The 12,123-nt window shown below is 41.1% G+C and overlaps 2 gene segments (V, D, J or C); both read left to right on the top strand.

Annotated features, from left to right (window-relative positions):
- Window positions 1–2,398: 2,398 nt before the first annotated feature.
- On the top strand, window positions 2,399–2,846 carry LOC134760153 (immunoglobulin heavy variable 1-3-like). The segment is given in 2 exon segments: window positions 2,399–2,444; window positions 2,530–2,846. Coding segments are annotated over 2 exon segments (363 nt in total).
- Window positions 2,847–10,366: 7,520 nt separating this feature from the next.
- On the top strand, window positions 10,367–10,846 carry LOC100939734 (immunoglobulin heavy variable 7-4-1-like). The segment is given in 2 exon segments: window positions 10,367–10,412; window positions 10,497–10,846. Coding segments are annotated over 2 exon segments (396 nt in total).
- Window positions 10,847–12,123: the final 1,277 nt, after the last annotated feature.

Raw genomic sequence — 12,123 nt, 5'->3', positions numbered from 1 at the left:
AGTGCTGTGGCTCAATCTCAACTCACTGCAAAGTCCGCCTCCCGGGTTCAAGTGATTCTCCTGCCTCAGCCTCCCGAGTAGCTGGGATTATAGGCACGCACCACCAGGCCGGGCTAATTTTTGTACTTTTAATAGAGTCGGGTTTCACTATGTTGGCCAGGCTGGTCTTGTACTCCTGATCTTGTGATCCTCCCGTCTCGAACTCCCAAAGTGCTTGGATTACAGGCGTGAGCCACCGCGCCCGGCAGAATATAAGTTTTGTTATGTTGAAATGTGTTCTTTCTATACCCAGCTTGTAAAGATTGATTTTTTTTCATGAAAGAATGTTTAGTTTGATCAAATGCTTTTTCAGCATCAATTGAAAAAAATTATATTTGGATTAAAGGTCTAAATGTAAAACCTAAGACTATAAAAACTCTAGATAATAACCTAGGAAATACAATTTAGGACATCAGAACTGGTAAAGACTTTATGATGAAAATGCTAGAAGCAATGGACAACATATAAATTGGGAAAAAATATTTGCAACCTCTACATCTGACAAAAGTCTAACATTTAGAATCTAGATGGAACTCAAACAAACATACAAGACAAAAAAAAGCGGCCAAAGGACATGAAAAGACACTTTAAAAAAAGACCTTCATGTGGCCAACAAACACAAGAAAAAGTGCTGACTATCACTGTCGTTAGAGAAATACATATCAAAACCACAATGAGGCACCATCTCACACCAGTCAGAATGGCTAATCTTAAAAAAAAAAAAAAAGGATGCTGCTAAGTTTGCAGGAAACTTATACACTTCTAGTGGGAATATTAATTAGTTCAACCATTGTGGAAAGCAGTGTGGTGATCCCTCCAATAACCTAAAACAGAAGTTTCGTTTGACCCAACAATCTCACAACTGGACGTATACCAAAAGGAATATAAACATGTAGGTTCATTGCAGCACTATGCACAATAGCATCAACATGGAATTAACCTAAATGCCTGTCACTGGCAGAATGGATAGTGGAAAATGTGGTACATACAACCGTGGAATACTATGCAGAAGGAAAGAATGAAATTATGTTCTTTGTAGGAACATGATGGAACTGGAGGTCATTAGTCTCAGCAAACTAATTCAGGAACAGAAAACCAGATACTATATATTCTCACTTATTTGTGGGAGACAAATAATGAGAATTATTCTCTCGGGGTCTGAGCCTTCCTTATTCAAAAAATCATTCTAAAATAAGTGTTCAACAAGTTGCCAATATGCCTTTAAATATCCTATTTCATCTGGACCACTTATATCACTCAATAAAGCAATAAGAGCTATATTTAAAAGTGGGATTTCAGGATAATAAATATCTTAATAGTGAGAATAGGAAGGATATGGATGGTTTCACTAATTCAATTGGTATGTAACTGTGGGAGACACTATATTCCTAGGAATAAGATATTCAGAATTCAGAGCTAAGTAATGTTTCCTACACTGTGTGTGTGACTTGGCAGTGGTGGATTTGAGAGTGTGGCAGGTGCACAGATCAAGTGGATCAGAAATCAATCAATATGTAAAGATGACAATCTATGGATATGAACTAAAAGTATGTAAATACTTTAAATAATTATATTTAATGGAGTATGAAATAAAAGCCAAACTTATTCAAAACACAAATTACTTGGTAATTATTTTGGGAGGTATGAGTTTATCAAGAAACCCAAATTCCTTTTCTTATTTTAACCTCTGATTCCTACTGTCAGTGGGAGGGAAAACTCAGAACCAATCACACGTCACAGGGCAAATCTGTAAACCAAGAGTCTTTCCATTGAAGGACCTGGGAGCTGAGGACTCTCAGTCAGGTGCTGGGGACTTTGTCTTGGGAGGACCCGGCAGATCTCAGAACTGTCCATGGGGACTGCTGGACCCTCATGTGGGATAACTAGTGGCCACTTATTCAGAGTTACCAGTGAGCTCTGACTGTTTCTAATGGGAACAGGATGGAGTCACAGTCCCTCCTCAATGTCAGAGACAATGATGGTCCCAGAAACAACCCATGTAATCCCTATGCCAATAAAATGTGGGTTCACTGTGAGAAGCAAATCCTGGCAGTGGGGTTTGTTCTTCAGTGGGAAGAGTACTGTCCACAGAAAGCTTAGATATGGGGCAGGGGATGAATTTCCTAAAGCAGGATTAGGACTCGGTCTCTCAGCATCCCACCCTTGCATGGCTGATGTGGCATCTATGTTCTCTTTCTCAACCTAGATGAGACTTTGAGCTGTGAAATACCCTGACTCATGAATATGCAAAAAACCTGAGGTCTCCTGATATAAACATAGGTATGTTGGTGCTCTGAGAGCATCACCCAACAACTGCATCCCTCCTCTAAGGAAGCCCCTGGGAGCATAGTTCATCACCATGGACTGGACCTGGAGGATCCTATTCTTGATGGCAGCAGCTACAGGTAAGGGGCTTCCAAGTCCTATAGCTGACAAGGGGACCTGGTTCAGTCAAAGAGAATTTTATTCATTCCTGTGTCCTCTCCATAGGTGCCCACTCCCATGTCCAATTGGTGCAGTCTGGGGATGAGGTGAGGAAGCCTGGGGCCTCAGTGAAGGTCTCCTGCAAGGCTTCTGGATACACCTTCACCAACCACAACATGGACTGGGTGCGACAGGCCCCTGGACAAGGGTTTGAGTGGATGGGAGGGATCAACACTAACACTGGTGGCACAAGCTATGCACAGACTTTCCAGGGCAGAGTCACCATGACGAGGGACACGTCCACAAACACAGCCTTCATGGAGCTGAGCAGCCTGAGATCTGAGGACATGGCTGTGTATTACTGTGCAAGAGACACAGTGTGAAAACCCACATCCTGAGAGTGTCAGAAACCTCAGGGAGGAGGCAGCTGTGCTGGACCGAAGAGATGACAGGGGCTATTAGATTGAAGACTTTCTTAGGAATAGAGGTCAAGTCATTGAAGAAAAAGAACAATAAAATTTGTATGCATTCTTAATTATTTAGGAAATTTTTCATACGCTATTTATTTTGTATGCAAAATTCAGGGAGTGGAGAATAAATCAAATTAATAAAACTGATACAAGAGTACCTCTAAAATATTAGTGTGAACAACAGTTTTTGAATTGGTGTTGTAAATATTTTGAAGTGCAGCTGCTAGATTACATTTTAAGTCTATTTTTATCTTCATTGTGTGAAGTGTCAAAATATTTTAACATTTTTTCATTGTGTGTAGTGATGATTTTAAGTTTATACCAGAAATGCATGAGAGATCATGTTCTTCCACATCCTCGTTGCCATTTGGCATTATGAGAATTGTGGATTTTAACCATTCTACTAGATGAGTAGTTGTATCTCATTGTTGTTTAAATGCACATGTCCCTAATTAAAAATTTATATTTAATTATTTTTATATAATGTGGATGAAGTATCTGTTCTGATATTTGGCTCATTTTGTTGCATCCTTTTCTTTTGATCAGTTGTAAGTTTCCTTACACACTCATTATAAAAGTCATTTACCAAGGTAACAAAAAGTCATTTAATAAATGTGTGATCTGCAAGTGTATTCTCCAAGTCTGTATTTGTCTTTTCGCTCCCTTATCAATGTTTTTGGCAGAAAGATATTTATATAAATACATATGTGTGTGTGTGTGTGTGTGTAAACTTGTAGCAAATAATTTTAGTTTTTCATAGATCATGTTTTTGGCATTATATGTAAAAACTCACTATGAAACTCACTAACAGAATTTTTTCCCTGTCTCTAATCTCAGGCCACAAAACAGCATTGGTGTCTAAATTTCACCTACTTGACGGGAGGATAATTAACTTAAGATATTTGAAATTCTTCTCCATGGGAGGTGTATTTTTTCCAATTTTCTTTATTTAATAAAATATTAATATTAGTATTAGTTCATGGATGTTTACTTTATACTCTGGAGAAGACACAATGCTACATTATTCCTTCTATTTCTGAAATCACCACAGCTTTTTTAAGTGCTGTGAGCTCTTTTATTTTGGATTTGGTTTCCTTAGAGCACACCCCATCCTGTTGTTTTTGAACACTTGTCTATTTCCTGGTATTACAAAAAATTCTAAGCTTATCTTCTCTATTATCTTTTCAATACATAGTCAGTTCTTTCTCCAAGGATTACTGGGTTCCTAGTACTAAATAATTACATTAAAATACATAATTGTGGTATTGGCTGTGTGTGTTGTTAATGTTGTATCAGTGTTTCTAGCATCTCTAAGCTAACAGGCCTAGAAAATGTGCATGGGTATATTAACCCATTTTTACAGACACATCTAAATGATTTAAGTACCTAATATTCTGTTCCTTTATGACATCAAACTTTAGAAAACACTGGTGCTACACTCTCCTATGACACCACGTGGATTTTTCTACCCTTCCTTCCTTGCCTGTCCGTAACCACCTGCTGCAAAGGGAGGAACCCCTTCCACCATATGCCATTCATTGAAATCTTTATACAGCTTCATTATTTATGCACAGTGCTATCAGAATTGTTAAACTGTAACCACTTTAAGAAGAATGTTTATCTACTAGGATACAGTGTTAAGTTCAGGTTCCTTTATATTTTACATTTACAGAATCCCCTCCTTTCCAAAATTATTTAGGTGAGAGACTTTATGTGCCACCAGCTTCAGTGAGGTTATTTCAAATATGCTGTATAAGTTTTATTTGGCAGTCTGTAAAAGACAAAACTGTGGAATATGTGAATATATGAGGATTTTCTACAAATATATAGAGAGGGTATAAATTAGGAGAAGCAGGCACTGTTTACCAACAGAGAAAATTTCTTTATTATATGCAGTAGTGGACACATGACACAATTTGTCAAACCTCACAATTTTATGATGCAAAATGTTAAACTAAATATATACAAGTTACAAAATTATTCAGCATGTCATGAACCCCAGGATAAAATGCAGACTCTATAAAAATGTCTCAGCCGGGCACGGTGGCTCATGCCTGTAATTCCAGCACTTTGAGAGGCTGAGGCAGGTGAACCACTTGAGTCTAGGAGTTCAAGACCAGCCTGGCCAACACGGTGAATCCCCAGCTCTACTAAAAGTACAAAAAATTAGCAGAGGCATGAGAGGATTCCTGAGGGAAATCCTCTGAGAAGGCTGAAGCTTGAGAATCATTTTAACTCAAAAGGCGGAGGTTGCAGTGAGCTGAGATCATGCCATTGCACTCCAGCCTGGGCTACAGAGCGAGACTCTGTCTCAAAAAATAAAAAGAAACAATCTTATGACTTTACACGATGTGGGCATAAGACGCAGGCAACATAGAATGAAGTAACTTTCCCCGTCTGCATATAGGATATATCCACTCACAAGAGACTTTCCTTTTCTCAGATTCATGTGCAACCAGGTTTCCTTCCTGACAAGCAAGTAATCCAGAGGATTCTTATCTACTCTTGACTGAAAAAGATTTCCCTGTAACTCCAGCTCAGTCCAGAAACTCACCGCCTCTGAGTGGGCATTTACCATCAGACAATACACACACCTGTCCCCACACGAACCTTTCCCTCAGACAAACACATACATCGGCAGGTTGACTCCTGCCTCAGACAAGCACACCTGTCCTCACTTGAAATCTTCCCTCAGATAAGCACATATGTCCCCGCCTTTTCTCTCAGACAAGCACATATGTCTGACACTGAACAGTTGTGTGGCAAAATGAGCTCAGGATAGAGGTAATTATAGACTCCAGCTCTGACATGTGTAGATGTGCGTTTTTAAAATTCTAACTGAAGACTTTGCATTATTGTCAAGGACAGTGGTTTATAGCTCTAAATACAGACTACAGGCAGTTGTCTGTTTCCTCCGGGAAAGATTTATTTTCATTTGTTTACTGTACTTACATGTTAATATACATTGATACTATAAAGGTACCTAAACAGGGTCCACCTTAGAGAAAAAGCGTGATGGGCAAATTAAGTCTGAATATCCAGTCCCAGGAATCCTTTGACCCTGACCTCCCTGGAATCCAGAGGCAGAGATGGGAAGATCCCTGCTGAGCAGCACACACATGTCCACAATGAGAAAGACATGAAAATGAGGCCCCTCCACTGCTAATGAAAAGCAGCTCACTCTATGTCCCTTCAGGTCCTGGTGAAAAGCCATCCCAAATTCGTGCCCTTCCTCAATGTCCACACCATGGAGTCAGGCTGATCTGGGCTTCCCTTCTCATCACTCTCAATATCCAGTTTCCCTGTTGTGGCTGCTCCACATGAAGCTGTTCTCCTTCTGTTCCCTCTGTGTTTGCAGAAGTCCTGTGTGAAGTTGTCTGATGAAGTCAGGAGGAGAAATGCTACAGCCCTGGGGTTCTCAGATTTTTCTGCAAAGCCTCTGGATTACTTTCATGGAAAACAGCATAAGCTTGGTCCAGCAGGCTTCATAACAGGCTTCATGGTGTGATGGTAACACAAATAATTCGAGTGGAAGTTCTCCCTGGTACCCTCCTTGAGTAAGAAGAAGATTAACAGTCCTCAAGGACACTCTTTCCAGAAGATTCTCCCTTAAGATGACCAACCTGAGAGCCAAGGACAAGGACACATATTACTGTGAGTGAGACAGTTAGGGTCAACGGTGTGAGCCCACTCACAAAACTCCATGTAGGGAGGTGGGAGGGAATTGCATTGTAAATGCTGCTGAGAAGCACCAGGGGTTTCTCAGGACACCATGGGGCAAACTCAGGACACCAGGGGGTGCTCAGAACCCCTAGGAGACACTTAGAATTACCAATGGGCACCGAGGACACCATGGGAGCTCAGGACACCAGGGGGCACTCAGGACATAAGAATGTGCCCAGGACAACACAGAGGGCTAAGAACCACCAGGGGGCACTCAGAATCACCAGGAGGCACCCAGGAAACCATGGGGTTCTCAGAATTCAAGAGGATGTTCAGGAAACATGAGGGTGCTCAGGATAGCAGAGGGTGCTCAGAACACTGGGGTCGCTCAGAACACCAGGAGCACTCAGAATAGAAGGGGGTGCTCAGATCACCAGGGGGAGCTCAGGACAGCAGGGGGCACTGAGGACATCAGGGTGTGCTCAAGACACCAGGGGGTCTCAGAATACAACAAGTGCTCAGATGACCAGGAGGCACTCAGGAAACCAGGGGAAATTCAGGACACCAGGGGGCGCTCAGAACCACCAGGGGGCGCTCAGGACAACAGGGAGCGCTCAGAACCACCAGGGGGCGCTAAGGAAACCCTGGGGCACTCAGGACACCAGGGGACACTCAGCACACCAGGGGGCACTCAGAATCACCAGGGGTCGCTCAGGTCACAGGGGGCACTCAGGATACCAGGGGGCTCAGAACCCCTGGGAGGGGGGAGGCACTCAGGACAGCAGGAGGCGCTCAGATCAGCAGGGGGCACTCAGGACACCAGGGGGCGCTCAGGACACCAGAGGGTACTCAGGACACCAGAGGGGCTCAGAACCACCAGGGGACGCTCAGGACAGCAGGGGGCGCTCAGACACAAGGGCTCCCTTAGGAGGCAGCTCCACATTAGGTCCCTGGGCAGGGTGGGTTTTCCTTTTTAAACCTGGTATTTTTTGACCTTGTAAAGCAAAGATCTTCCCCAGGATCTCTTAGCACTTCTTCCTTGTAACTCATGTTTTGTTTTGTTTTTGTTTTTTGGTTTTGGTCACCTACAAAAACTTTAACTTAGATCAGAGATTCAATTCAATTTATAATCCTATATATTTTCACAGTAATACTAGCAATGATTGATCAGTATAATTTTACTAATAAGAATTGTGTATCCTCAATCCAAACTGTATTTGCATGCAAAGTTTTTGTTTTCTTAGTTGTGTCAGCCACACAACTATAAATGCTTTTCTATCAATAACTCAGCATATGCGTGGTGTTGACTTTCTTTTACTTTTCTCAGCTGCTTGTGGAGATGAAACACCACTTAAAGGACTGGTTTTATCTATTTTGGTTGTTCCTGTTGATCTGTTCCTCAGACTATTTATCCACCTTCCCTTCTTCTGTCAAAGCCTTTTATTTTCTTCAGTCTTTATGTAAGGAAGCAGCAAGTGCCTTTCCTTTATCTCTTCTGTATCTGGGGTATCAGTTCGCTTCTGATGGTCAGTTCAACCAATCATGCTTACAAAGGTAATAGTTCTTTTTAGAAGATACTTATTCAGCTTCAGTCTCTCTTCCTTCCTCACTGTTTTCTAGGGTCCTGCAGACATCATCCCTATCCCACTTTGTTTTAATCTGTTTCTGTTGACCCCAACAGTGCCCATAGAACACAGATTTAGGTGGGTTTGACTCCTGGAAATAATGGGGGAGGATTCAATAATTCAGCAGTGCCTCCTGTTCTTCTCCCCAAGTAAACACAAAAGGACAGCAATGAGGAAATTGTGAATTTTCCCCAATTCTGTAGAAACAGCCTACAAGCACTAGGAGCTTCACACTCTAACACCATTAGCACATAAAACCTCAAGTAACTTATTAAAATTTCCAGATTAGTCTTTTTCTATTAAAAATGCCATCCAGTGGCAACAACCCATGATATATGGGTCTTGGTTCTCCCTACAGGCCCCTGACACCTCAGATGGCAGTTTTTTCATTGCCCTGTGACATTAACTCAGATACGTAGATGTCTTATTTCCTTTATTAGTAGTTGTTCAAGTTTATTTTCAATGAGGTAGAATATAGTTGTATTTTTCTCACATTTTTACTTTTCCTTACTGAGTAGTTGTTTCCTATATAAAAAGGAGCTACTGAGAGAACAAATCAAATACTTATTATAGGTGAATAATTAAACAGTTTCAGATATATTCACGTAGTGGAATACAACTCAGTCAAGGCATGCCTGAGTCACAGAATAACATGACTATATTCTCAATACGTGTGCCAATAAAAGAGGCTAAAGAATTATAAATATAATACATAGCATACAACTCCATTTGTATAGATTAAAGATAATGCAACTATTCTAAAGTAACATGGAGAAAATTTGAATTTATTTGAGAATAGGGTGGCAGGAGTAATGGAATCGTGAGATAAAATTACAGAAAATTCAGAGAAATTTTAAGCGGTTAATTGAATTTGTCACACCTTGCTTGATGTCCTGATTAAAAGATTGGACACCTAGTTCAACATTTCCAAATTACACAGTACAAATTTGAATTTATTATTAATTAATTATACTTAAATGAATCAATAATAAAAAGAAGTTAATATATTTGCTGAAAATGAGCAATAAAAATGGATAATGACACTTGAAATATTACCAACTCCTCAAAACTCACATGCATGAACTCTGATTATTTCTATATATTTCAGGTGAACACCCAATACAGGAAAATCACAAACAATTGTCATGAGAGGTGTGGACTTTTGCAAACCTCAAAAGGTAAGTCTCACACTGCCCTGGAGTTGTCTCAGAGGACCACCCTCCTCAGTGGTTAAAATCACAGGCACAGATGATAGGACTAACTCTGTCCTGGTATGAGGTCTTGGACACATTGCACAACTGCTCTCTTCTGTAAGTATTTTGGTTTTTGTAAAATGTAGCATTAAAACATATATTAAATATATATTTGGCAAATAAGTGGAATTAAATAAGATAGTGACTTCTAAGTGTTAATCAATGTACAATTACATAATATAAAATTATGTTTTCCTGAAGGATAGTATTACTACTCATCTCACCTAAGACCTTCTCTGGGACCTGCCCTCTCCTGAGGCATCCCATCCCAGAGCTTGCTATATAGTGAGCCTGCAGCTCTGGGAGAGGAGACCCAGTCCCAGCATTCCTATGTGTTTCTATTTGGTGTTCAGGACTGAACACAAATGACTCACATTAGAGTTTGGGCTGAGTTGGGTTTCTCTTGTTCCGTTTTTAAAAGGTGATTGCAGGAGATGGAGCATATCTTAATAGTAAGCAGCTGGAGGTCAAGGAAGCTTTTCTTTTCTATAAATAAGTGCAACTTTTGAAGAAACCCACTCATCCCCAAAATAACACATTCATGTATTAAAGCCTAGAAATACTTTAAATTACCTCTGAGCCATTCAAGTGTGGGTTCACAGTGAAGTCCTGTTCTGGGGAAAACTGTTCTCCATTGGGAGCAGCTCTGTCAACATAGAGCTTAGGGATCTGTCAGGGTGCATAGGGGATTACAGCTTGAACCCTTAACATCCTCCTGTTGGTTAATCCATGTGTCATTTCTCTGCTCTTTCTCATGCTGTGTCAGGTATGAAATAGCATTGCTCATGAATATGCAAGTAACAGGTAAATATACCTACCTTTGAGCCCTGAGAGCATCACCCAACAACCACACTCCTCCTCAGAAGAAATCCGTAGAGCACAGCTCCTCACCATGGACTGGACCTGGAGGATCCTCTTCTTGGTGGCAGCAGCAACAGGTAAGAAAGTCCCCAGTCCCAGGCCTGAGGAAGAAACCGGGCCAGTCAAGTGAGACTTCATGCGCTCCTGTGTCCTCTCCACAGGTGCTCACTCCCAGGTGCAGCTGGTGCAGTCTGAGCCTGAGATGAAGCAGCCTGGGGCCTCAGTGAAGTTCTCCTGCAAGGCTACTGGTTACACCTTCACTAGCTATGTTATGAACTGGGTGCGACAGGCCCCTGGACAAGGGCTTGAGTGGGTGGGATGGATCAACACCAACACTGGGAACCCAATGTATGCCCAGGGCTTCACAGGACAGTTTGTCTTCTCCATGGACACCTCTGTCAGTACAGTATATCTGCAGATCAGTAGCCTAAAGGCTGAGGACATGGCTGTGTATTACTGTTTGAGAGACACAGTGTGGAAACCCACATCCCAAGACAGTCAGAAACCCTGAGGGAGGAGGCAGCTGTGCTGAACAGAGGCAGTGACAGGGAGAACGGGGCTGCACCCTTTGTTGACTTAGGGTTATAAACATACATACATATGCACCCAACGCTGGAGCACCCAGATACACCAAACAAATATTATTAGAGCTAAACGGAGACATAGACCCCAATACAATAATAGTTGAGACTTTAACGCCCCACTCTCAGCATTGGACAGATGTTCCAGACAGAAAATTAAGAACGAAATCTTAGACTAAATATACATGACAGACCAAACGGACGTAATGGATATTGACGGAACATTTCACTCAATGGCTACAGAGTACCCAGTCTTTTCCTAAGCACATGGATCATTCTCAAGGATAGATCATATACTAGACCGCAAAATTCGTCATTGTTTTAATTGGAAAATATATAAGTATCCTCTCTGATTATAATGGAAGAAAACTAAAAATCAATAAGCGGAATTTTAAAAATTATGCAAACACCCAGTAATGGGATGGCTGGGTCAAATGGTATTTCTAGTTCTAGATCCCTGAGGAATCGCCACACTGACTTCCACAATGGTGGAACTAGTTTACAGTCCCGCCAACAGTGTAAAAGTGTTCCTATTTCTCCACATTCTCTCCAGCACCTGTTGCTTCCTGACATTTTAATGATTGCCATTCTAACTGGTGTGAGATTGTATCTCATTGTGGTTTTGATTTGCATTTCTCTGATGGCCAGTGATGATGCGCATTTTTTCATGTGTTTTTTGGCTGCATAAATGTCTTCTTTTGAGAAGCATCTGTTCATATCCTTCACCCACTTTTTGATGGGGTTGTTTGTTTTTTTCTTGTAAATTTGTTGGAGTTCATTGTAGATTCTGGATATTAGCCCTTTGTCAGATGAGTAGGTTGTGAAAATTTTCTCCCATTTTGTAGGTTGCCTGTTCATTCTGATGGTAGATTCTTTTGCTGTGCAGAAGCTCTTTAGTTTAATTAGATGCCATTTGTCAATTTTGGCTTTTGTTGCCATTGCTTTTGGTGTTTTAGACATGAAGTCCTTGCCCATGCCTATGTCCTGGATGGTATTGCCTAGGTTTTCTTCTAGGGTTTTTATAGTTTTAGGTCTAGCATGTAAGTCTTTAATCCATCTTGAATTAATTTTTGTGTAAGGTGTAAGGAAGGGATCCAGTTTCAGCTTTCTGCATATGGCTAGCCAGTTTTCCAAGCACCATTTATTAAATAGGGAATCCTTTCCCCATTGCTTGTTTTTCTCAGGTTTGTCAAAGATCAGATGATTG

This window comes from Pongo abelii, chromosome 15 (assembly GCF_028885655.2).
Source record: "Pongo abelii isolate AG06213 chromosome 15, NHGRI_mPonAbe1-v2.0_pri, whole genome shotgun sequence".
In the NCBI taxonomy this organism is placed as follows: domain Eukaryota; kingdom Metazoa; phylum Chordata; class Mammalia; order Primates; family Hominidae; genus Pongo; species Pongo abelii.
Note: the sequence above shows the minus strand (reverse complement) of the source record. Positions and strands in the feature narration are given on the sequence as shown.